The sequence below is a fragment of the Littorina saxatilis genome, linkage group LG16 (assembly GCF_037325665.1).
Source record: "Littorina saxatilis isolate snail1 linkage group LG16, US_GU_Lsax_2.0, whole genome shotgun sequence".
Classification (NCBI taxonomy): domain Eukaryota; kingdom Metazoa; phylum Mollusca; class Gastropoda; order Littorinimorpha; family Littorinidae; genus Littorina; species Littorina saxatilis.
The window spans coordinates 44,670-72,667 of NC_090260.1; the positions used below are offsets into that span (position 1 = coordinate 44,670).

Consider the following 27,998-nt stretch of genomic DNA (forward strand, 5'->3'; position numbering starts at 1 on the left):
ATGACACCCCACTCTGTTATTGTCTGGTAGAATGACTAAAGGATGGCACCCCACTGTCTTATTGTCTGGTAGAATGACTAAAGGATGCCAGCCCACTGTCTTACTGTCTGGTAGAATGACTAAAGGATGACAGCCCACTGTCTTATTGTCTGGTAGAATGACTAAAGGATGGCACCCCACTGTCTTACTGTCTGGTAGAATGACTAAAGGATGACACCCCACTGTCTTATTGTCTGGTAGAATGACTAAAGGATGACACCCCACTGTCTTATTGTCTGGTAGAATGACTTAAGGATGACACCCCACTGTCTTATTGTTTGGTAGAATGACTAAAGGATGCCACCCCACTGTCTTATTGTCTGGTAGAATGACTAAAGGATGACACCCCACTGTCTTACTGTCTGGTAGAATGACTAAAGGATGACACCCCACAGTCTTATTGTCTGGTATAATGACTAAAGGATGACACCCCACAGTCTTACTGTCTGGTAGAATTACTAAAGGATGACACCCCACTGTCTAATTGTCTGGTAGAATGACTAAAGGATGACACCCCACTGTCTTACTGGCTGGTGGCATGACTAAAGGACGGCACCCCACTGTCTAATTGTCGGGTAGAATGACTAAAGGATGGAACCCCACTGTCTTATTGTCGGGTAGAATGACAAAAGGATGACACCCCACTGTCTAATTGTCTGGTAGAATGACTAAAGGATGACACCCCACTGTCTTATTGTCTGGTAGAATGACTAAAGGATGACACCCCACTGTCTTATTGTCTGGTAGAATGACTAAAAGATGACACCCCACAGTCTTACTGTCTGGTAGAATTACTAAAGGATGGCACCCCACCGTCTTATTATCGGGTAGAATGACTAAAGGATGACACCCCACTGTCTTACTGGCTGGTGGCATGACTAAAGGACGGCACCCCACTGTCTAATTGTCGGGTAGAATGACTAAAGGATGGAACCCCACTGTCTTATTGTCGGGTAGAATGACAAAAGGATGACACCCCACTGTCTAATTGTCTGGTAGAATGACTAAAGGATGACACCCCACTGTCTTATTGTCTGGTAGAATGACTACAGGATGACACCCCACTGTCTTATTGTCTGGTAGAATGACTAAAAGATGAAACCCCACAGTCTTACTGTCTGGTAGAATGACTAAAGGATGACACCCCACTGTCTTATTATCTGGTAGAATGACTAAAGGATGACACCCCACTGTCTTACTGTCTGGTAGAATGACTAAAGGATGACACCCCACTGTCTTATTGTCTGGTAGAATGACTAAAGGATGACAGCCCACTGTCTTACTGTCTGGTAGAATGACTAAAGGATGGCACCCCACTGTCTTATTGTCGGGTAGAATGACTAAAGGATGACAACCCACTGTCTTATTGTCTGGTAGAATGACTAAAGGATGACACCCCACTGTCTTATTGTCTGGTAGAATGACTAAAGGATGACAGCCCACAGTCTTACTGTCTGGTAGAATGACTAAAGGATGACAGCCCACTGTCTTACTGTCTGGTAGAATGACTAAAGTATGACAACCCACTGTCTTATTGTCTGGTAGAATGACTAAAGGATGACACCCCACTGTCTTATTGTCGGGTAGAATAAATAAAGGATGACACACCACTGTCTTATTGTCGGGTAGAATGACTAAAGGATGGCACACCACTGTCTAACTGTCTGGTAGAATGACTAAAGGATGACACCCCACTGTCTTATTGTCTGGTAGAATGACTAAAGGATAACACCCCACTGTTTTATTGTTTGGTAGAATTACTAAAGGATGGCACCCCACTGTCTTATTGTCTGGTAGAATGACTAAAGGATGGCTCCCCACTGTCTTACTGTCTGGTAGAATGACTGAAGGATGACACCCCACAGTCTTACTGTCTGGTAGAATGACTAAAGGATGACACCCCACTGTCTAATTGTCGGGTAGAATGACTACAGGATGACACCCCACTGTCTTATTGTCTGGTAGAATGACTAAAGGATGGCACCCCACTGTCTTATTGTCTGGTAGAATGACTAAAGGATGACACCCCACTGTCTTATTGTCTGGTAGAATGACTAAAGGATGCCAGCCCACTGTTTTATTGTCTGGTAGAATGACTAAAGGATGCCAGCCCACTGTCTTTTTGTCGGGTAGAATGACTAAAGGATGAAAGCCCACTGTCTTACTGTCTGGTAGAATGACTAAAGGATGGCACCCCACTGTCTTATTGTCTGGTAGAATGACTAAAGGATGACACCCCACTGTCTTATTGTCGGGTAGAATGACTAAAGGATGACAACCCACTGTCTTATTGTCTGGTAGAATCACTAAAGGATGGCACCCCACTGTCTTATTGTTTGGTAGAATGACTAAAGGATGACAGCCCACTGTCTTATTGTTTGGTAGAATGACTAAAGGATGGCACCCCACTGTCTTATTGTCTGGTAGAATCACTAAAGGATGACACCCCACAGTCTTATTGTCGGGTAGAATGACTAAAGGATGGCTCCTCACTGTCTTATTGTCTGGTAGAATGAATAAAGGATGACAGACCACTGTCTGATTGTCGGGTAGAATGACTAAAGGATGACACCCCACTGTCTTTTTGTCGGGTAGAATGACTAAAGGATGACACCCCACTGTCTATAATTGTCGGGTAGAATGACTAAAGGATGACACCCCACTGTCTTATTGTCTGGTAGAATGACTAAAGGATGACACCCCACTGTCTTATTGTCTGGTAGAATCACTAAAGGATGACACCCCACTGTCTAATTGTCGGGTAGAATGACTACAGGATGACACCCCACTGTCTTATTGTCTGGTAGAATGACTAAAGGATGACACCCCACTGTCTAATTGTCGGGTAGAATGACTAAAGGATGGCACCCCACTGTCTAATTGTCGGGTAGAATGACTAAAGGATGGCACCCCACTGTCTTACTGTCTGGTAGAATGACTAAAGGATGACACCCCACTGTCTAATTGTCGGGTAGAATGACTAAAGGATGACAGCCCACTGTCTTATTGTCTGGTAGAATGAATAAAGGATGACAGCCCACTGTCTGATTGTCTGGTAGAATGACTAAAGGATGACAGACCACTGTCTTATTGTCTGGTAGAATGACTAAAGGATGACAGCCCACTGTCTTATTGTCGGGTAGAATGACTAAAGGATGAAACCCCACTGTCTTACTGTCTGGTAGAATGACTAAAGGATGACACCCCACTGTCTTATTGTCAGGTAGAATGACTAAAGGATGACACCCCACTGTTTTATTGTCGGATAGAATGACTAAAGGATGGCACCCCACAGTCGTACTGTCTAGTAGAATGACTAAAGGATGACACCCCACTGTCTTATTGTCGGGTAGAATGACTAAAGGATGACACCCCACTGTCTTATTGTCGTGTAGAATGACTAAAGGATGACACCCCACTGTCTTACTGTCTGGTAGAATGACTACAGGATGACAGCACACTGTTTTATTGTCTGGTAGAATAACTAAAGGATGACAGCCCACTGTCTTATTGTCTGGTAGAATGACTAAAGGATGACAGCCCACTGTCTTACTGTCTGGTAGAATGACTAAAGGATGACACCCCACTGTCTTATTGTCGGGTAGAATGACTAAAGGATGACACCCCACTGTCTTACTGTCTGGTAGAATGACTAAAGGATGACACCCCACTGTCTTATTGTCTGGTAGAATGACTAAAGGATGACACCCCACTGTCTTATTGAAGGCCGTGGTCAATAAATATGATAAATAAATAAAAAGTCGATATGCCCCCAACGGACCGACCTAAAAGCTAGTCTGACAACAAACCACAAAACATCGTTTTTGTCATCATTTTGGTAGTGAGAAAATAAGTGTCAAATCCACACAGGGAGTCATGCTTTGAAACAAGTTCCCTTTTGATAACACATGTTGTGGTCCCGTAGCACGTTGTTGTAATGAAAGCTGGCGTGTGGAAGCAACTTTCTGTGTTTTAAAGTTAATAAAATGTGGGGATAAGTATGTCAGGTTTGAGGATGCACAGTTTTGTAGATTCCTCTCAGTGTTCCACCCTCTCGGTTTTTAATTGTAAATACTGACCTTAGTGATTGATTGTGGAAGCTACGTTGGGTCAAAGGTCAAAGAAGATTTGCGTCGTGCTGCGAAGGAAAGAATCGCGATCTTGTTTTCGTCTTATTGCCTCGTTGTTTATTCATTAGACTTGTCATTCAGCTTGCTCGGCTGTTTAGATGTTTGGACATGTTGTTGCTATGTTTTTTGCTTTTATTATTATTTCTTATTTGCGCTTCATTTAGCGATACAACGTCTTGTGCACAGATCAAATTTGTGTCAGGGGTCAATTGGTTTGACTTGAACTTGACGTTCGTATATCGAAACACAGATACACGCACTCCATGACTTTGTAAGAAGACAAAGCATATCGCTAGGTTTCATTTCTTTGTGATGAATGTATGACCTTTCATAAATTAGTTTTGTTTTGTGTTTACTTGTCCCAGTTTGCCAGTTCGTTTTTGGAACTTTGCAAAGCAGTGTCGTCTGTCTAGGTCTGGGGAAACACCAATGAAAAGAGCCGAAGAATCTCCGAGCGTTTCTATTGGGTTTGCTTCTGATCATCCATGTATAACCTGCTGCCATGTATAACTATGGTAACCGGGGATTTATTGCATGGGGAACATGCGATTTATTTCCCAGGTGTTTGTGAATGAAAAGTCGTGAAAATGATGACAAAGAACTTTCTCCATCTGGTGAGGTAGGAGGCACTGAACACATAACGTTCTCCATCTGGTAAGGTAGGAGGCACTGAACACAGAACTGTATCCATCTGGTAAGGTAGGAGGCACTGAACACAGAACTGTATCCATCTGGTGAGGTAGGAGGCACTGAACACAGAACTTGCTCCATCTGGTGAGGTAGAATATCTGTGTGTTGATATTGCCATGTTGTGCAGATAACCAAGAAGCTCATGTTGCCATGGTGTGCAGATAACCAAGAAGCTCATATTGCCGTGTTGAGCAAATAACCAAGAAGCTGATATTGCCGTGTTGAGCAAATAACCAAGAAGCTGATATTGCCGTGTTCTGCAGATAACCAAGAAGCTCATATTGCCGTGTTGTGCAGATAACCAAGAAGCTCATATTGCCGTGTTGTGCAGATAACCAAGAAGCTCATATTGCTGTGTTGTGCAGATAACCAAGAAGCTCATATTGCCGTGTTGTGCAGATAACCAAGAAGCTCATATTGCCGTGTTGTGCAAATAACCAAGAAGCTCATATTGCTGTGCTGTGCAGATAACCCAGAAGCTCATATTGCTGTGTTGTGCAGATAACCAAGAAGCTCATATTGACGTATTGTGCAGATAACCAAGAAGCTCAGATTGACGTGTTGCTGAGGACGATGAAAGTCCAGCAGAAACTTGTCCACGTTTCACCTGGCTCGTATTCTGAGACTGTAGTAGGTGAGTGAATTAGTGTGATGATTCACACACACACACACACACACACACACACACACACACACACACACACACACACACACACACACACACACACACACACACAAATACACACAGACACACACACACAGACACATACAGACATGTATGCACACATATATATATACTAGAATGAATACCCGCTTCGCCGGGTAGCCGGCTTCGCCGGGAAGAAGTACTTAGAGCCGTACGCCGAACTATGGACCCGCCAAGCTTAGGTCCCTCCCAGATTCGTGGAATGGGAACAGCACGAAAATGATTCAGTGGCCATAATGCCATTCCTGACCATATCGAGTCCCATCCTTGTCGACGAATGTAACCGTGTTAATCACCTTTGGAGGCGAACTCCACTCAAACAGGACTGAGCAAGTTATGGCTTCTCAAAGGAAGGCCAGTACATAAAATTACACAAAAGCCGCCAGACCACATCACAAACAGAACTGAAGAATGCACAGGTGTTGCTTACATAGAGACACACACACTCACACACACACACACACACACACAAACACAGAGAAGCCGTATCTATAGAGAGATAGATGACAGTGTATTTTTCGCGTGGCTATAAATTGATTCGACCTTTGCACTTTTACAGTGAGGATAATTTACGGGTCCAATTTACGTTCTGTACACTGCGTTGACCTTCTAAAAATAGGTAACAGTAACAGAACGCCGGGAATATCCGAAGACGCTCAGCGCAGTGGACAGCGCAGTGTAGTAACTTACAACTGAACGGGAAAGCCACACGAAGGAAGGGAGATAAACGCCAAACACTGGAGAAGATAAGGAAGAGTTACTTATAATGGTGAAATGAACACAAAAACGAAAATTAGTTCAGCGCTGCGCGCTGAGAGCACGTGTTGAAATATCTCATCGATGATATTGTGTCCGGGGTGTAGCTGAATACGGTGTCCAAATTTGAAAAAGATCCACCGAGAACTTTGGCGTTGTGATGTGGTGTAGCGGCTATGGTGTGTCGGTATGGGGGCCCGGGTAAGCTGAGGTGGAACCAAAATAGCTGAGGTGGAACCAAAATCGGTTCCGCGCTGCGCGCTGAAAGCACGTGTTGAAATATCGACCAGGTTGTGTCGTGTCCCGGGTCTACTTGAATATGCCCACCAAATTTGAAGCAGATCCATCGAGAACTTTGGCCGTGCATCGCGCACAGACACACAGACAGATACACAGACACACAGACACACGTCGTATATATATATATATATATATATATATATATATATATATATATATATATATATATATATATGTAAATATAAATCCGCCTATAGGACGACCATTGTAAAAAGGGGTTTTATGGCTACCAGTGCTATATCCGTTGTTTTTAAAGCAATGTTAACTAAATTGTGTAATTACATTTGCTAATTGACCTACACCCAACAGTCAAGAATTGACTGTGAAAATCAGTCAAGATTAAGATATAGGTGTTTAACATGATGATATGTTTACACTCAGTTCAAAAAAATATTTGTTGTATAAGTATCGTGGTTGTCTAAAGACCCCTTTTTGCAAAGGAAGGCATAAGTCTCAAAATCAGTTTTTCAATTTTGTGCTCAAACGGTTGATCCCAACTTCGTGCAATTTACAAGCAAAAAACGTTAGGAGGCACTGTCTCCTCGATAGCGCATGGGGACAATGTTGTCAGGCCAATAGAATTCAAGAAAAGACGCCAATACTCAGGGCAACCGACTCTTGGTCGCCCGAAATCGAATGTGTTGTAAAATGGGGGCTTTAGGGCGACATTTGGTCGACCTAAGTCGGCTTAAGATATATATTCTTTGTCTCTGTTACTTCAGTATGGGTATATTATATATGTTGTATTTTTATAGCTCAATAAATACATCATGGACTCCAAAAAATATATGATAGTGCAGATTCCGATTTGGGCGAAGAACTACTTTGCTCCCGACCTTTGACCTCGCGCCGAACAATGTGACACATTTGTATGAAGTTCCAAAATCGTATTGCACGGCTCAGAAAACCATATCAGTTGCACGCAAAAATGAATCTCAGAACTGATCTGATGTATGAGATGCAATAAGCAAACGTTTCTTTCATTATGAAAGCAATGCAGGTCGAAAAAAACGAACATTCAACTTACAAGATAACCAGATGCTAGCGAACCAAAACAAAAACACGAGTACCCTCCCTTGCTTCGTTAGCAGACGACTTTTGAGAATCTGTCGGACCGTCCTTACCTGGCACGGTTGGGCTTCGCTATCATTTATCGGTTGTTTCACGTGTTTTGCGAGCAAGTCTACTCATTTGCCTGGCTCTGCAGTAAGTCCACATTGGCGATGAAGGTATCCGAGAACTTAACATGTGTGTATTTTTCCGTAATCCAGTCATATTCCTTCAAAATGCAATCAATCGGCGGTGACAGACGTGTCGGTCGCGTTTTCCTCACACCCATACCAGTTTAAGTTCATCCATGCAAACACACTCGCAAAACAGTTTATCACGTAGATACATTTCAAATAGGGAGCAAATGGTTAAATCTAAACCTACATATTTGTTCCCTAAAATTTGCTTCTCTGTCAATAAGCCTAATTACACACGTTCGAGAAAAACAACGTGGAATCGATTCTGAATCGAGTGAGCCAAATGGGTCCCAAACCCGTTTCGCCCGTTCTGCCGACCTGAAACGCAAAACAAAAGAATTGTGCGCTTCAACTGAATTAATTTCTATACGACTTCATTACTTTCTTGCAACTTATGAACCTTTACTTAAAGCTTTTAAATGGTCTGAAAGTAGTGTTACCGCGTACTTATCGATGCACTCATTCGTTTTATTTTTTCAGCGACGGTCACTTAGTTTAAGGTTGCAAAAGGGCTAAGTCTCGCTGGCAACAATGTTTTACACTGCACAGATCGCAACAGTGCCGCTATTAGTCTACACTTTGTGTCTGATGGTAGAATGGGATATACTGATTACAACACTCGTGGTTTTTTATATGGCTTGTATTTCAGTCAAGACCCAGCGGGAATATCAATCGAGAGCCACTCGCCAGAGGCTCGTGTCTCCCGATGATATTCATCCGCTGGGTCTTGACTGAAATACAAGCCATATAAAAAACCACTCGTGTTGTAACCTATACATATATATATATATATATATATATATATATATATATATATATATATATATATATAAGTATAAATCCGCCTTTAGGACGACCATTGTAAAAAGGGGTTTTATAGCTACCGGTGCTATATCCGTTGTTTTTAAAGCAATATTAATAAAATTTTGTAATTACATTTGCTAATTGACCTACACCCGACTGTCATGAATTGAACGTGAAAATCTGTCAAGATTAAGATATAGGTGTTTTGCATGGTCGCCTTAATGAAAATAATGCAAGAGTGGGGGTTACGGCGACACGCCTTTTCGGGTAGCTTAGGGCAACCAATTTATAAGGTATATTAAGGCGACCAGTATTTGTATATTTTGTTGTTCACAAAGTTTTGTAAAGGGCCTAGAGCCATAGGTTATGCACTTAAAAATGTCCAGTTATTATTATTATTTTAACAATTTTAATTGTCATTTAGTTATGTGCTCAAACTCTGCAGTTCCCGCTTTCGAAATCGTTATTATTTAAGGTTCCTGATGCTTTGTGTTGAGTGTAATCATGGCTGTTTCATCACTAATTATTCTGTTGGCAGTTTTAATAAACAGTTCAAAACGTGCAATAGATTTTGTGTATGAGTTGTGACAGAAAAAATGATAGATGCTTTCATCAGTGTTGTTCCCAAGTCAGAAATAAAAGGTCACTGTTTGCAAAATTTAAACATATCAATAGGAATGCCTTGTTGTAATGTTAACAGGCAGATGTAAGCAAAGTACATCACAGAAGAAAAACATATAACAGGATGTACATATACACACATTAACACATACAATGCAAACTGCGATAAGTCAACGAATGTGTATTTGTTCAACAGCTCATTTATTTGTCAAAAACAAGAATAAAATTATACACATACACCTTCAGCAATGATGTTTTAATGTGCGCACTTGTTCTTAAATCGCTTCCCTACACTTACCATATTGTTCGAGACCAAAACCTACTATACTTTGTTCAGTAAGGGAGATTTGACAAAAGGGATGTCGTACAGAGTTGCGAGTGGGACCTCTCTGTAGAGGGTAACAAAAACGGGAAAAAAAGACAACTTACAAGTATGTACAAGAATAAAGTTCTTGCAAAGAATACACTTGCAAAAGGTCTATTGTTTTCAGGTAATGGCAGAAATGCACTCAATGCTGGATTGATCTGGGGCCCAACTACACTCTAAATGAACATGATGGGAATTGCACACACTCACTTATTTGAAACAGTTTGAGAACGGCATTCAAATGTTCTGTTTTGAGAGTTAGCTGCTGTGATCATCTTTTGTGTGCTGAATGAACTGAAAAAGTAAGCTGTTATGGGCTCTCAGTGTGTTCTGCATGATCTGTCAATGTTCTAAATGCAGAATGCTTTCAATAGTCTTGCCGACGTTCTTTCCAGAACAGCACAGTGAAAGTCTGCTAAGATCACAATAAATGCTCTATAGTTTACAGTACACTAATTGAGGTCTTTTTAAATCTCTGCCATGAAACAATTTGAGAACACAAAAAAGTAATTTGACCACTTGCAAGTGTACGGTTCAGATTACCAATGATTTGTTTGAAAGAAAAAATATCGTGTGCAGAATTATGGCACACATATTTTGGTAGTCTTACATTTCACCTAATCATTAACAACATAGAGATCCATATTTAGTATGTTTAAGTTATCTTTTATGTTGAAATCATTGTAAATGTTAGGGCAGAAATGATGTCATAAACACACAAGCTACACCAAGATACCTCAAATTGAAAAAGATTAATGAAGCACAGAAACAACAAATTTTAGTTAACATTTCAATCAAATGTACACTATCAAGAAAACAATCGTAATTGAGTAGAATCAGAACCAGTGGCCTTTTGGAGAGAGTTACTAAGCCCTCCTCCAAGCATAACATTTTTGGCAAAATAAAGTCAAGACAGAAGAAAATAAATGGCATGCATTTACAATGCAACAGGATTTATTGGGGAACTAATTTACCCCAGAGAAGTGAAACAAATACAGATTAAAACAGAGAACAGTTCTTTGAAATTATTTTGATGTACATGATAGCATAGATTAACTGTGTTGTTTGCAATGTTGATCAATGCCACACACAAATTGACCACTTACAGAATTCATGTACATACATATCACAAACTGGGAAGGAGCGTGATTGACAGTTTGAACTGTGCATGGTATTACAAATTACAATGCTATATTTACTCTGTCATTAGAACTCAGTATTAGAAGCAAAACATAAAACAAATGTCATCGATTTCAAGACACGACTGACAACTTTTAAAGCAAAATTATATAAAATGATTTGAAATTTTCAATGAGAAATAAATGATGACATTATTGTAACCTATTAAACAAGAAGAGCAAACGCTCGATCGAGTCACTTTTGCAGTTCTGAATATTATATGAGGCATCAGATGGACAGGAAGAAATTGCTATTCACAACACAATGAGTCACGTTCACATAAAATTTGAGCCCGGTCACTTTTATAGTTTCCGAGAAAAGCCCAACGTTAAGTTGTGTGTTGCCGAACAGAAAAGGCTAGTTATCTCCCTTGTTTTTCTGATAACGTTCGTAAAAGGCTACAGATGTAAATACTTTGATGTAAAGAATAATCCTACAAAGTTTCAATCACATCCGATGAACTTTGTCAAAGATATAAAATGTCTAATTTTTCCTTTGACGCTGACCTGTGACCTTGAAAAAGGTCAAAGGTCAACGAAACCATCGTTAAAGTGTAGAGGTCATTGGAGGTCACGACTAAACAAAATATGAGCCGGATCGCTTTGATAGTTTCCGAGAAAAGTCCAACGTTAAGGTGGTGTCTACGGACGGCCGGCCGGACAGACTAACACTGACCGATTACATAGAGTCACATTTTCTCAAGTGACTCAAAAAGCTTAATTGTTTTCTATTTATCCTCCAGAATTAGCTTCCCATCAATTGAACATGAATAACAACAACAGGCACTTGTATTGTGGAGAGGAAGTCTTATTATAATACCTTACAACCACTCATCTCAAAAGGTTATGAGTGCAGTCACTGGAGGGTAGTCACATGCTTTGTGCGCCCTTCAATTACTGCATGCACTCAAAATATTACATTTCGTTTTCACCAGTATCGCTATAACATTAACAGCGATCGTTCAGCGATTACTAACTCACAGTACAAAAGAGGGTTTGAATGGGAGATAATGGGCAATGCAGAACTCTTGAATAGATTAGTGACGATCCAAGTGATCAGGCTTGTGTCAGACTGCTTTGATTAGTCTGAGATAGAACACCTGATTGCATTTTCTGCTCAGCTCTGTTCCGGTCATTGCAGAGGTATCTGGCGTCCAAATATTTAGAGTGTACGTGGCACACTTTTGTCGGTCAACATAAAATGTTTAGTGCGTGAACTTTTTACTCTATTTGTTTGTTTGTTTGTTTATTTGTTGTTTAACGTCCAGCCGACTACGCAGAGCCATATCAGGACGAGGAAGGGGGGGATGAAGGGGGCCACTTGTCAAGCGATTCCTGTTTACAAATGCACTAACCCATTACTTGTGTCCCAGCAGGCTTTAGTAAAACTAAATTAATACCTACTGGAAGATTACCAGTTTCCAGTATGTTAAAATAGGCTTAACCTATCTACTGCTGGACTTACATCAGAACACTAACAGATTAAACTATACATGAATCGCGAGACAAGCGGCAAGAGAAGAGATTTTTGGAAAAAATATAGGTGAATGAGCAAGAAGGCAGAAAAAAGAAAAGAATTCATGAAGAAAAAGAGAGCACGACAGGAAAGAGGAACCAAAAATCTACCTAACAGCAAACTAGAAAGCTCCTGCGGTTCCAAAAACAGGAGGGGCCTTTAATTTCATAACCGCAGTGCCCCACTGCGGGATTTTTACTCTATGAAATAAGCCAAACACGCATACATTTGTAGTGGATTTGACCAAATTTGTTCATAGTACCGGACCTTGCATAATAACACAAACCAGGCCTCGGTCGAGTCTCAAGTGAAATTCTCCTTTATCCGATACTGACAACGATTTTCAAAACACATACTTGATATTCGTTAGTTTAGCTGCCGAGATTGAACCAGTACACATCTGTCATGGGTGATTTTACATACACACATACTCTTTAGTTTAGCTGCCGAGATTGAACCAGTACCACCCAATGATTGCTTTCTGCTTCTTGCCATTCACACAGTGTCAGTCTGGCTGGTTCACCATCCATTCTTGCGTTAAAAAGGGTAAATCCAAAAACAAAGAAACTGCCAGCGTTTTACCACGAAGGGCCATATCAGGGCGGTGCTGCTTTGACATATAACATGCGCCACACGCAAGACAGAAGTCGCAGAACAGGCTTCATGTCTCACCCAGTCACATTATTCTGATTATTCTGACACCGGACCAACCAGTCCTAGCACTAACCCCATAATGCCAGACGACAGGCGGAGCAGCCACTAGATTGCCAATTTTAAAGTCTTAGGTATGACCCGGCCGGGGTTCGAACCCACGACCTCCCGATCACGGGGCGGACGCCTTACCACTAGGCCAACCGTACCGGTCAGAGCTCAGTGACAAGAAGACAAGAAGGGCAAAGCCCATACGACTCACATGCTTTACACATTTTTCCTACCAAAATACATGTGACCTTGACCCAAGGTCAAGGTCATCCAAGGTCATGCAACACAAAGCTGTTAATTCAAGACATAGGAAGTACAATGGTGCTTATTGGCTCTTTCTACCATGAGATATGGTCACTTTTAGTGGTTCACTACCTTATTTTGGTCACTTTTCATAAGGGTCAAAGTGACCTTGACCTTGATCATATGTGACCAAATGTGTCTCATGATGAAAGCATAACATGTGCCCCACATAATTTTTAAGTTTGAAACAGTTATCTTCCATAGTTCAGGGTCAAGGTCACTTCAAAATATGTATACAATCCAACTTTGAAGAGCTCCTGTGACCTTGACCTTGAAGCAAGGTAAACCAAACTGGTATCAAAAGATGGGGCTTACTTTGCCCTATATATCATATATAGGTGAGGTATTGAATCTCAAAAACTTCAGAGAAAATGGGAAAAATGTGAAAAATAGCTGTTTTTTAGGCAACATTTATGGCCCCTGCGACCTTGACCTTGAAGCAAGGTCAAGATGCTATGTATGTTTTTTGGGCCCTTGTCATCATACACCATCTTGCCAAATTTGGTACTGATAGACTGAATAGTGTCCAAGAAATATCCAACGTTAAAGTTTTCCGGACGGACGGACGGACGGACGGACGGACGGACGGACGGACGACTCGGGTGAGTACATAGACTCACTTTTGCTTCGCATGTGAGTCAAAAAAAGAGTTGGTGAAATCAAAGGTGTTCAATGAGCAAAAACATACAGAAGGAAGGCTGTTCTCTTAAAACGTTTTATGTTAATGTAAATCCAATAACAAACGTTCCAACAACCTACCTTTCTTGTTTTTTGATTTTAAAAAGGGTAAGCCTGCCCACAATCAAGTTGCGCATTAGAACAAGCAGGCAGCTTCATGGCTGCAGCAACCCTTACTTCATTAGAATGTTTTCTTTGTAAGTGTCTGATGAGCACACTTTGAAATTGGCCACAATATAGGCAAGGTAGTTTCGGTTTCTTGGAAGAAATGTTTGGCAGTCCGTCTGAGGCAGGTGGCAGTCCATTTGAGGCAGGTGGCAGCTCATCTGAGGCAGGTGGCAGTCCGTTTGAGGCAGGTGGCAGTACATCGTGTTTGTCTGGTATTTCTGAAAAAAACAAAATATGCAAAAAATCCTATTACAAAGTTTTCAAAGATCAAAGCAGCTCTACCCAAGAAAAAAAATGAAAACTGAACAACGCTTCTTGAAGAATAACCATGTGATCATATTAGGCATAACCAAAACCAATATCAACGATTATGAAAAGTGATCGCTTCCTGGAAATAAAAGCCCAGGTTCAGATCTTTATGTTCACAACAAAAAGGAGCATGGTAAAAATTTCAAAATGGGGGAATGTTGCAGCAGCTTAACTGAACATTTAGTAACTTTTGCCTGGTCTTTGCAAGACTGGTGAATAACGTGTTTCACAAATATACAATTTCCCTGGAAACCATGGACTCCCAGCATTTTCCTTAGAAACAAATGAAGCTGCATAAGGCAGAGATGCGTGTGTGTGTGTGTGTGTGTATGTGTGTGTGTATGTGTGTGTGTGTGTGTGTGTGTGTGTGTGTGTTTGTGTGTGTGTGTGTGCATGCATGTGTCAGACATGAGGTGAGGAAGCTTTTGAGACCATGTTGCCAGTTTTGGTGAATGCTATTTTTAATTGCTGTCCAGTGTTGTTTTCAAAATTGATGTTTTTTACATTTAGTCAAATTTTGACTTAATGTTTTAACAAAGATGGGAAAATGTAGAGCATGTACAATTCTGTCCACACGAAACTGTTTTCTTGATAGTACACTAGTTGATTGCAACTGCATATGCAAATGTCCTGAACTATAGTCTATAGACAAGTCTTGCTTCTGGCTCAGGAAAGCTGAATTTTAGGTAAATTGGCAAATCATGAAAGGTTGCAGTCATAGAGTCACTACTTCTCAGTTTCTTTCACGGACTTTTACCTTGGCATGTTTTCTTCCTTTTTGCAGGTGGTGACAGCATTGAGTAGTAGTACATGTAGCTTGAAAAAGGTGTGCCATCAGAATCAGAATCACTCTCCGGATCGTAACTGTAGTCTTCATCCTAAAACAAAATATTCACAGTTAAGTTATAGTGATGTCTCTGGCAAGGCGGAACATGCCATCATGTGAAACTCTTTTTTTTTTTTTTATCTAAACATCACAAATGAAAGCTCAAAACGTATTTGTCAGTAGATCTGGAAATCTGGTCATAGGTCTTTTTGAGTAAAACTAAAAGTACTTGGAGGAAGGAGAAAAAATTATCACATTCACACTATTTGACTTGTAATGCGTGTGTGTTAAAGCCCCAGTCCGTCCCAAATGGTTTACAGAACGATTCAAATCTTTTCATGAAAAAGCAGTTCTAACCTTATCGAACACACTTGCAATAGCATTTAGTGAATAGCATTAAATGACACAGTTTTTTTGTTTAGCTCGAGTAAACCACACACCTGTTTTCGTGGTTAATCTAACCCCTGAGCCATCGTGAACCCATGTGATCTACTTTCCCTTTTTTTCTCACAATTTAGTAGTCAGTCCTTGATTTCAATGCGACTCGCTGTATCTGCCATGGCACGTTATCTAAAACGCAACAAATGGCTGCGAGTCACACGAAGTGAATGGTGTCGGCTGACCGTTCAAAGAAACTGGCGACATGCTGAACATTCGTCTGCTACGAGAAACACGTTTTGCAGGACACGCTTCAGGGCTAGTTTTTAAACTTTAAAATCTTCGAGTTTTACTGATTTTGTCTTAATGCAAAAAGAATTATTTAAGAATATTTGTGTAACAAGCTGTCAATTTATTAGTATAAGTTAGGTCTAGCGCCAAAACGAGCCATCCCATTGTCTGATCAGACAATCCGGCTGGCCACGCAAAAATAAATTCGTTCATAAGTGCTCGCTCTTTTCGGAGGGCACCTACGATGTTCTCAAGTGGTGAGTGTTGAAATGCAAGGGTGTTTGTACTGTGTGTAAAAGCCAGACAGTGTCTGTGATGGTTTACGGGAAGCTGCGTGTGCCTTTAAATTCAACAGGGGACCTAGGTTGATCAAACGTCGTCCTAAAGCTCTAATCATGCAATACTTTCAACTTATTTTCAGTCGCCCTAAGGTTTGGTGCTTCTATTTAAATCTCAAATTGCTTAACTTTGTCATAGAGTGAGACTGCAAGTCGCCCACTCGGCCACTATGGTCCCATTAATAGTCGTGTTCAATGTGCTTTTGACACAGATCATCATAATGGTCCCGACTCTCCTCAATTATGCGCTTATCTTGTGTCTTTTCTGGATTACACAGATACTGAAGTAAAATGCAAAAAATCCTTAAAATGTGACCCTCCACCACGAAATGAGTCACATGTCACCTCGCGCGGTTCTGCACTAGGCTTAATATAAGTCCAGGGAGTGTCTGGTAACAGTTTGTGGGTCACCTTAATCACAGGCTTATAAAGTTAAAAAGTCATCCGGAGAGTCAAATTCAGGAAGTAGGTAACCCGTGAGTTAGTTCAAATCGCGAGGCTTTTCGTACCTTTCATCTCCAGATGAGGCTGGTTTTATCGGTACATCTCCAAATGAGGCTGGTGGTAGCGGTACATCTCCAGATGAGGCTGGTGGTAGCGGTACATCTCCAGATGAGGCTGGTGGTAGCGGTACATCTCCAGATGAGGCTGATGAGAAATAAATCAGGTCATCTTTTTACTGACACAAACTTTGAAAGGAATTCCTGTTCACGAACCGCCTTTTTCTTTGTTGTTGTTTTTACATGATGGAAATTGAGCTTTCCACGCTTTGAACAGATCAATACAACTGATCTCGTTTCGTCACTTCATACGAGACTCGCCACATCATGTCACAAAAGTAGAAACTCAAGAAGTTTAAGAATTGTAAGGCGGCCTTCTGTCATTTTCAAGGGTACCAATTTGAAGCCAATATTTATTAACCAACATGAACCGTAGCCTACCGTACAGTCTAACAGTGTGAAATGTGAATGAGGGTCGCATCAGCAACTTTAGCCTATTCATTTCACCCTCCGGATGGACGGTCTTATCAGACACTGATTTAGTGATAAACACGTAGTATCGATGCAGGCACACTCATTTTCGCAAACAAGCAGTTGCTTCATAAAATAGGTACTTAACAATTGTGCAGCAAGCTGGTTTTAAAAGTGCATGCATGTTCTGCTGTGCAGTGACTTGAATGAGAAGCATTTAACAAGGGTAAAAGATCAAATACGGTGATGCCACACGCTGAAGAATAACATACCTGTAGTCCTGAGCTGCTGCTGAAGGACAGTAAGGTCGGTGGGAAGCTGGACATTGTTGGGAAAAGTAAGACGAGACACAGACTGCGCTGGCAACATCATTGCTTGAGGTGCCAAGGCAACGGGGTGCCAACCAGCCATCGAGAAAACCAGACTTTGCTGCCTTGTTGTAACCATGCCTGTCAAACAAGTACAATGTATATCACAATGGGCACAAGTCTGTTTTATGTGGGAAAAAGTATAGCCAGTGTTGTTGCCAGCCTAAGAAGACAATAGGTCATTTGGACCTCCCTAAAAAAAAACCAATAAGTCCAAATGTCCTGGCTTTAAAAAAACAATAGGTCCAAATTACCAGGCCGTAGTATTATATTGATGAAATTTCCGCTGTTTGCGCCGTTTTCGATAATTAGGTACACCGGCTGGAACGGGTATTTCCGTAAACGCAGCCTCGAGTGTCAATGACGACAAACACAGAGTCAATGACGACAAACACAGAGTCGGCACCGAGTGCATTTTTCACTCGTAGCAAACATGAGCATTTCGATCGGGGTTTGTTTTCCGACTTTGCAACTCCCATTCCATTCATTGCAGACCTTGTCCGCCTTGTACGAATATGTATCGGTCAGTTGACCACCAAAACGTAAAAACTATCGGTCCATCGACCGGACAAGGCTAGGTCCAATGCGTCAAATCAGAAAGGAATGCGTCACAGACAAAAGACCGAGGCCTGGCAACAACACCGTATAGCATGTTAAATTCTTTACACAAGAAACTTTTTCCTTGATAGTACAATAATTGATTGCAACTCGACTAGGAAATGTCCTGAACTATAGACCAAGTTGTGGTTTCTGGCTCAGGAAAGCTGAATTTTAAGTAAATTGGTCAACCATGAATTGTCGCAGTCAGTGAGTTACTACTTCTCACAGTTTCTTTCATTGACTTTTACCTTGGCAAGTTTTCTTCCTTTGTGCAGGTGGTGACAGCATAGGGTAATCGCAGGAAGAAGGTGTGCTATCAGAATCAAAATCACTCTCCTGACAGTAGTCTTCATCCTAAAACAAAATATTCACAGTTAAGTTAATGTGATGTCTCTTGCAAGGCGGAACATAGAATCATGTGGAACTTTTATTTAAACTAAAACATCACAATTTAAACCCCAAAAGGTATTTGTAAGTAGATCGGAATATCGGGTCAATTTTTGAAAAAGGACTTGGAGAAAGTATGATCACATTCACACCATTTTTGACATATATATATATATATACATGCGTGTGTGTTAAATCCCACAGGGGAGCTAGGTCGATCGACCAAATGTCATCCTAAAGCTCCTATTGTACAATACTTTCAACGTATTTTCTTTCGCCCTAAGGTTTGGTACTTCCTTTCAAATCTCAAAAAAGTGTTGTTGTCTGATGTTCATGTCGTGTACCAAAAAGAAATAAAAACGTGTATAAAAAAAACCAAAAAAAACTGAAAAAATAAAATTCTCAAAAAAGTAATATGTCATTTTTTTTTAGTAACAACCCAGATCCAATTCGCCAAATGTCGCCCTAACGCTCCCATTATACAATACTTTTGATTAGGGCGACCAAAATTATAACATATATATATATATATGCATGTGTGTTAAATCCCACAGGGGAGCTAGGTCGACCAAATGTCATCCTAAAGCTCCTATTGTACAATACTTTCACATATTTTTTTTCGCCCTAAGGTTTGGTGCTTCCTTTCAAATCTAAAAAAAAGTGTTGCTGTCTGATGTTGATGTCGTATACCAAAAAGAAATAAAAACGTGTATAAAAAAAAAATCTCAAAAAAGTAAAATGTCATTTTAGTAACAACCCAGATCCAATTCACCAAATGTCGCCCTAAAGCTCCCATTATACAATACTTTTGATTAGGGCGACCAAAATTATAACATGTATATATATTGTGTTAAATCCTACAGGGGAGTTAGGTCAACCAAATGTCGTCCTAAAGGTAAAGCTCCAATTGTACAATACTTTCAACTTATATTCTGTCGCCCTAAAGGTTTGGTGATTCTTTTAAAATCTCAAATTTCATGTTACTGACAACCCAGATCCCATTCCCTATCAAGCAGACATACAAGCTTATGTCGACACATGCTTCCAGACAAATTTGCAATAACAATAGAATCATTTCCCATAATACCATGGCAGCTTAGCACACCTGCCTTTCGTTGAGTCTCCACAATCATCATTTTGATTATTCTGAGACTATGATGCATGCTGGGTGTGTTTCTGCGGGTTGCATTGACCCGAGCTGGACATTGGCGTCAGGATCAAGTCCAAGCTTGATTTTGAGTGCATGTACTCAGAATACTGAATAGACCTCAGTTTAAAATCTCATCCCAAAGAGTAGTGAGACACCGCCCTTCATGAGGGGTCAACCGTCAAGTTAACAGCAGTGTACAACTCAGACAGTCACTTATCCAAGTACTTGCCTAGGCTCGGCATTGCTTAACTTTGTCATTGAGTGAGACTGCAAGCCGCCCACTCCGCCACTATGGTCCAATAAATATTCGTGTTAAAATAAATGTGATGCTTTTGAGACAGATCATCATAATGGTCCTGACTTGCCTCAATTATGTGCTTATCTTGTGTGTTTTTCTGGATTACACAGGTACTGTAGTTAATGTCCAACTATCCTAAAAGCTCCAATTGTACAATACTTTCAACGTATTTTCTTTCGCCCTAAAGTTTGGTGCTTCCTTTCAAATCTCAAAAAAGTGTTGCTGTCTGATGTTGATGTCATGTACCAAAAAGAAATAAAAACGTGTATAAAAAAAAAAAAAACTCTGAAAAAAAATGAAAAAAAAATTCTCAAAAAAGTAAAATGTCATTTTAGTAACAACCCAGATCCAATTCGCCAAATGTCGCCCTAAAGCTCCCATTATACAATACTTTTGATTAGGGCGACCAAAATTATAACATATATATATTGTGTTAAATCCTACAGGGGAGTTAGGTCAACCAAATGTCGTCCTAAAGGTAACTTAGCTCCAATTGTACAATACTTTCAACTTATATTTTGTCGCCCTAAGGTTTGGTGATTCTTTTAAAATCTCAAATTTCATTTTACTGACAACCCAGATCCCATTCCCTATCAAGCAGACATACAAGCTTATGTCGACACATGCTTCCAGACAAATTTGCAATAACAATAGAATCATTTCCCAAAGCACACCTGCCTTTCGTTGAGTCTCCACAATCATCATTTTGATTATTCTGAGACTATGATGCATGCTGGGTGTGTTTCTGCGGGTTGCATTGACCCGAGTTGGACATTGGCGTCAGGATCAAGTCCAAGCTTGATTTTGAGTGCATATATGTACTCAGAATACTGAATAGACCTCAGTTTAAAATCTCATCCCAAAGAGTAGTGAGACACCGCCCTCCATGAGGGGTCAACCGTTAAGTTAACAGCAGTGTACAACTCAGACAGTCACTTATCCAAGTACTTGCCTAGGCTCGGCATTGCTTAACTTTGTCATTGAGTGAGACTGCAAGCCGCCCACTCTGCCACTATGGTCCAATAAATATTCGTGTTAAAATAAATGTGATGCTTTTGACACAGATCATCATAATGGTCCTGACTTGCCTCAATTATGTGCTTATCTTGTGTGTTTTTCTGGATTACACAGGTACTGTAGTTAATGTCCAACTATCCTAAAAATTAACAGTTTCTTGGTAGTGAATGCGAGTACGTGTAAGAATGTTGTGACTTTTACATACTTTCTTTTTATTCTAAATTCAACCAATCTATATATGTACGTGTGTGTGTGTTAAAGCCAAATATTGCCCTAAAGCTCCCATTATACAAAACATTCCACTTAGGCATAGGGCGACCGACAAGTATGGGTTATATGAAGTCTTATATCGCGCGCGTATCTCCAGACTCGGACTCAAGGCGCCGTGTGAGATGGATTTTTTTTACACAATACATCACGCATTCACATCGACCAGCAGATCGCAGCCATTTCGGCGCATATCCTACTGTTCACGGCCTATTATTCAAAGTCACACGGGTATTTTGGTGGACATTTTTTTAATCTATGGCTATACAATTTTGCCAGGAAAGACCCTTTTGTCAATCGTGGGATCTTTAACGTGCACACCCCAATGTAGTGTACACGAAGGGACCTCGGTTTTTCGTCTCATCCGAAAGACTAGCACTTGAACCCACCACCTAGGTTAGGAAAGGGGGGAGAAAATTGCTAACGCCCTGACACAGGGTCGAACTCACTTCCGAGCGCAAGTGCGTTACCACTCGGCCACCCATTGGTGCCTTTTCTCCAATTTCATTAGACTGACAACATCGACCTAGACGTGGCTAAATCCCATTTCCTGGAAAGTTTAAAAAATAAAAGCGGTCAATTTTCGTCCTGATATGGTTCTGCGTAGTCGGCTGGACGTTAAGCAACAAATAAACAAACAAAAACGGTCAATTTCATAATGGAGGTAACCCGTGAGTAAGTTCAAAATCACAATGCTTTTCGTACCTGTTCATCTCCAAATGAGGCTGGTGGTATCGGTACATTTCCAGATGAGGCTTTTGGTAGCGGTACATCTCCAGATGAGGCTGGTGGTATCAGTACATCTCCAGATAAGGCTGGTGGTATCGGTACATTTCCAGATGAGGCTGGTGGTATCGGTACATTTCCAGATAAGACTGGTGATAGCGGTACATCTCCAGATGAGGCTGATGATAGCGGTACATCTCCAGATGAGGCTGGTGATAGCGGTACATCTCCAGATGAGGCTGGTGGTATCGGTACATTTTCAGATAAGGCTGGTGATAGCGGTACATCTCCAGATGAGGTTGGTGGTATCAGTACATCTCCAGATAAGGCTGGTGATAGCGGTACATCTCCAGATGAGGCTGGTGATACTGGTACATGTCCAGATAAGACTGGTGAAACTGGTACATATCCAGATAAGGCTGGTGATACTGGTAAATCTCCAGATGAGGCTGGTGATGGCGGTACATCTCCAGATGAGGCTGGTGATACTGGTACATCTCCAGATAAGGCTTGTGATACTAGTACATCTCCAGACGAGGCTGGCAATACTTGTACATCTCCAGATGAGGCTGGCAATACTGGTACATCTCCAGATGAGGCCTGAGGTACCAGTACATCTCCAGATGAGGCTGATAAAAAACAAATCATATCTTTTAACTGATAGAAGCATGTGTTGCATATATATATTGTAATACAGACCTGGGGACCTCAATTTTGCCATGGAGTTTAACAAAAAAAAAGCTACGTGCATTTTCAGAAAAATGAGAGTACTCCACATAACTTTTAATCATTCATTTCAAACATGCTGCACACACCATCATTGATAAAAAAAAAGATGGAAATCTTTGTTGATTTTTTCTTTAAGAGAAGACCTAATGTCATTAGACATCTGTTTCATCATTGCTGTAGCCTTCTTGCAGCCTGAACACTTAGACTTCTGCGCGATGTTTAAGACAGGAAACACACTTTTGACAGCTTGTAAAATCACATCTGCTGTGCTCAATGACAAATTCATTTTCACTATCAGCTCGGATAACATCGCTTTGGCATGTACTGCACCCTGTTCCTCGGGTAGATCTTTTGCAAAAGACAAAGTCTGTGATGCTCCTCATGCTGGCAGCGGCTTTTCTTGGTGTTGTCAATTTCAGGATCCCTATGAGTCTAGCTTTGACATGCAGTGTCTATCGATGTCAAACTTGGAAAACATACGTTGAAAGGAATTCCTGTTCCCGAACAGCCTTTTTCTTTGCTCCTGCTGAGGATCCACCTCTTTGTTGTTGTTTTTGCATGATAAAAATTGAGCTTTCCACGCTTTGAGCTGATCAACGCAACTGATCTCGTTTAGTCACTTCATACGAGATTCAAAATGGCCATAGTAACAGGTTGTTTTTTTACACTAACTGAGTGAACCGAAAGTAGAAACGCAAGAAGTCTAGGAATTATTTCTCTTTTTTTCCACAGACCGTATCAATCGTAATTTAGAAAATCAAGAGTACAAAATATGGCAAAATCTTACGGGTTCCCTTTTCTGTACTATAAATAGCAATAAAATGATCACAAGATCAAGAAGGGGCATTTACAGGCTTCATGGCCTATCTAATACTAATGTACATTTGAAACTTAGTCAGGTATAGATTACATTCAAAAAGCAGAGGGGTGGACTTTTTCTTGGGTTCCTACCATTGTAAGTTTTTGTTAAAACTTTAAACAATTAAAGTAAAGGTTAATGTATTGGCAAAACAAAGACGAGAACCGAAAAATGCCACACTATGAAAATAAGTATGATAAAATGAAGTCGCAGTAACACTAAGCTTTTAGTTTTATGGGAAAAGTATATATTTCACGACGTTACAAAAACATATTGAACGGAATTGCCACCACCAAGGAATATGATAGCCATGCCTTCAACCCTATTCAACGAAGAGGAAATCTGTATCTGTCAAGTCAATGCTGGTGTCTTGATTACCGCTTTACTGCTTTAAAGAAATGTGCCAACCTTGTGTTTTTTCTTCTGTGACTCGACGGCCTCCAGCTCCTCTTGCAGTACCACAACTCGTTTGGACAGCTGCTAGTTGCGGAATGACAGACTGTCGACCTCCTGCTGGTACTTTCTGTTCCATTGTTCCTTCTCTTTCAGGTGCTCCTATACAACAGGCACAAGAACCAATTGTATTTATGGTCAGTTGACAAAGCCATCTACTTTCAGTACATTTGACACTTTTCAACAATTTAGTCTTATGGTATGAATATTCTTCAAATGGCAAACAATTTTCTAATTACATTCAAAGTTATTCTTATAATTATCATATGTTAAAAGGCTTTTCTGGTTAATGTTAATTGTAATTCAATCAAGTTTGCGTTTTAATGAAACAGATCCTGTGATTGGTCAGAATGCCCCAACTCATTAAAAATTACCGGTCATTAAATAGAGCTTAAACAATGACCACGAGTTGATTAGTGGAAAATAAACCACGAGTGGGTATTTGCAGCCTCTTGGTAATTCACGAGTGTGCGGAGCAGGTTGTTAATGAATTTTTTAGCTAGTGGCTATCGACAATTAGTCACCGGTAATTTGTAATGAGTTGGGACATTCTGACCAATCACAGGATCTGTTTCATTAAAAAGCAAACTTGATTGTATTACAATTGTCGATAACCACTCGCTAAAAAATCCATTAACAACCTGCTGGCGAGGCGTATTGATACAGCCTCAACTAGTCTCGGTTAGCTTTGAGGGTCATTTTACAAGTAGGAAATATGAAGGCCAACGAAATACCGAGACCATAAGGTATGCGAAGTGATGACGTTGAGTACGTGACGTAAGTTAATGCATGAATTCTTCCGGACTACGTCAGTCAATTCCAAAGATCGCTTTTGTGATGAAAAGAATTTGTTTTAGAGTTTGCTGTCCAGAAAACCGTCAAAAAAGAAGGGAAAATGTGTGTGAAAGAAAACAAAACAGGAGCAGAGTGATACGATAGGAATACAGAGACATTTCTTGGGACTTGACCCTTGCAGGTAGGTGGACTGAAAGTAGTGTGTGAACAGAACAGAACCAATTCTGTCTGTTTACAACCGCATGAAAGCAGGAAAGAGATTGTCGTCAGATTCAATTACAATAACATTAACATGCTTCCATTTGAAACTTCTCGGTCTTCATCGTGGATTGACGCCCTCCCAAAGTCTAAAGTAATTGAAGCCCTCCGTCGCTTCGCTCCGTCGGGCTTCAATTAGCTTTTGTCGGGCGTCAATCCCCGATGAAGACTTTGAAGTTTCAAATGGAAGCATGTTAATCACTTAATGTGTAACTGAACAGGTGGGGGCCTCATCAGATCAAAAAGCTGTGTCTGGCAAGAACCGTAGTGAAGGCATTACATCCGCATCAAAGCGACGAAGGAAAGTGTCCATTCTAGCTCTGCCCTCTAAAGTCAAACAGCAGTAAGTCCACTCATAATAAAGCCAAAATGAAGTATTGCCAGTCATAATTATGATAATATGACTGGCAATACTTCATTTTGGCTTTGATTTTTGTTTGTTTGTTTGCTTAACGCCCAGCCGACCACTAAGGGCCATATCAGGGCGGTGCTGCTTTGACATATAACGTGCGCCACACACAAGACAGAAGTTGCAGCACAGGCTTCATGTCTCACCCAGTCACATTATTCTGACACCGGACCAACCAGGCCTAGCACTAACCCCATAATGCCAGACGCCAGGCGGAGCAGCCACTAGATTGCCAATTTTAAAGTCTTAGGTATGACCCGGCCGAGGTTCGAACCCACGACCTCCCGATCACGGGGCAGACGCCTTACCACTAGGCCAACCGTGCCGGTTTTTGGCTTTGAAGGGCAGGCTAAAGGTAGTCACTTTGATTAACTGGAAATAATTCATGCAAGTTTTTGTCTTAGCTTTTCTTACCTGAATTATTGCGTAAAGCCATGAGGACCACTCATCCTCCTACCTCTGGTGTAATGAGGGTAGTAGTCCATTTTTGCCGCAAGTATCTGGATAAAAAAAAGCATACACAATAAAATATTTTGTGTTGCCTCAACGTGCATGTCCACCCCCCCCCCCCCTCCCCCATGTGACCATCTTATCAAGTTGCAGATATTGCTAGTGGTCAGTGTGTTCCCAACACAAATGTGACAAAGGGGTGCTGGTTTTTGTTTTATTAGGTTGAACTTGAAGAATTTTGTAGTAATGAATGTTTTTGTTCACATCAATTTTGACTCGGTTTAAAGACTTTCATCTGGAATGTTCATAGATCAACCCATAAAAGTTTATCAAATTCCCTTACCAATAAATACACTTTAATTTTCCATGACCAGTGGCTGAACTTCTGTAACACTGACATTCAATTACAATAACATTAACATGCTTCCATTTGAAACTTCTCGGTCTTCATCGTGGATTGACGCCCTCCCAAAGTCTATAGTAATTGAAGCCCTCCGTCGCTTCGCTCTGTCGGGCTTCAATTAGCTTTTGTCGGGCGTCAATCCCCGATGAAGACTTCGAAGTTTCAAATGGAAGCATGTTAATCACTTAATGTGTAACTGAACAGGTGGGGGCCTCATCAGATCAAAAAGCTGTGTCTGGCAAGAACCGTAGTGAAGGCATTACATCCGCATCAAAGCGACGAAGGAAAGTGTCCATTCTAGCTCTGCCCTTTAAAGTCAAACAGCAGTAAGTCCACTCATAATAAAGCCAAAATGAAGTATTGCCAGTCATAATTATGATAATATGACTGGCAATACTTCATTTTGGCTTTGATTTTTGTTTGTTTGTTTGCTTAACGCCCAGCCGACCACGAAGGGCCATATCAAGGCGGTGCTGCTTTGACATATAACGTGCGCCACACACAAGACAGAAGTCGCAGCACAGGCTTCATGTCTCACCCTGTCACATTATTCTGACACCGGACCAACCAGGCTTAGCACTAACCCCATAATGCCAGATGCCAGGCGGAGCAGCCACTAGATTGCCAATTTTAAAGTCTTAGGTATGACCCGGCCGGGGTTCGAACCCACGACCTCCCGATCACGGGGCGGACGCCTTACCACTAGGCCAACCGTGCCGGTTTTTGGCTTTGAAGGGCAGGCTAAAGGTAGTCACTTTGATTAACTGGAAATAATTCATGCAAGTTTTTGTCTTAGCTTTTCTTACCTGAATTATTGCGTAAAGCCATGAGGACCACTCATCCTCCTACCTCTGGTGTAATGAGGGTAGTAGTCCATTTTTGCCGCAAGTATCTGGATAAAAAAAAGCATACACAACAAAATATTTTGTGTTGCCTCAACGTGCATGTCCACCCCCCCCCTCCCCCATGTGACCATCTTATCAAGTTGCAGATATTGCTAGTGGTCAGTGTGTTCCCAACACAAATGTGACAAAGGGGTGCTGGTTTTTGTTTTATTAGGTTGAACTTGAAGAATTTTGTAGTAATGAATGTTTTTGTTCACATCAATTTTGACTCGGTTTAAAGACTTTCATCTGGAATGTTCATAGATCAACCCATAAAAGTTTATCAAATTCCCTTACCAATAAATACACTTTAATTTTCCATGACCAGTGGCTGAACTTCTGTAACACTGACATTCAATTACAATAACATTAACATGCTTCCATTTGAAACTTCTCGGTCTTCATCGTGGATTGACGCCCTCCCAAAGTCTATAGTAATTGAAGCCCTCCGTCGCTTCGCTCTGTCGGGCTTCAATTAGCTTTTGTCGGGCGTCAATCCCCGATGAAGACTTCGAAGTTTCAAATGGAAGCATGTTAATCACTTAATGTGTAACTGAACAGGTGGGGGCCTCATCAGATCAAAAAGCTGTGTCTGGCAAGAACCGTAGTGAAGGCATTACATCCGCA

General features: G+C 40.9%; 1 protein-coding gene across 1 annotated transcript; it reads right to left on the reverse strand.

Moving 5' to 3' along the window:
- Positions 1 to 9,475: 9,475 nt before the first annotated feature.
- On the reverse strand, positions 9,476 to 26,152 carry LOC138950140 (uncharacterized). The gene is made up of 8 exons (XM_070321890.1): positions 26,049 to 26,152; positions 24,128 to 24,274; positions 22,111 to 22,760; positions 18,535 to 18,640; positions 17,591 to 17,767; positions 16,857 to 16,995; positions 15,272 to 15,392; positions 9,476 to 14,423 (listed from the first exon to the last, which is right to left on the reverse strand). The coding sequence occupies exons 1-8, from the start codon at positions 26,068 to 26,070 to the stop codon at positions 14,211 to 14,213; spliced, it is 1,575 nt and encodes a 524-aa protein (XP_070177991.1). The 5' UTR covers positions 26,071 to 26,152; the 3' UTR covers positions 9,476 to 14,210.
- Between the last annotated feature and the right edge of the window lie 1,846 nt (positions 26,153 to 27,998).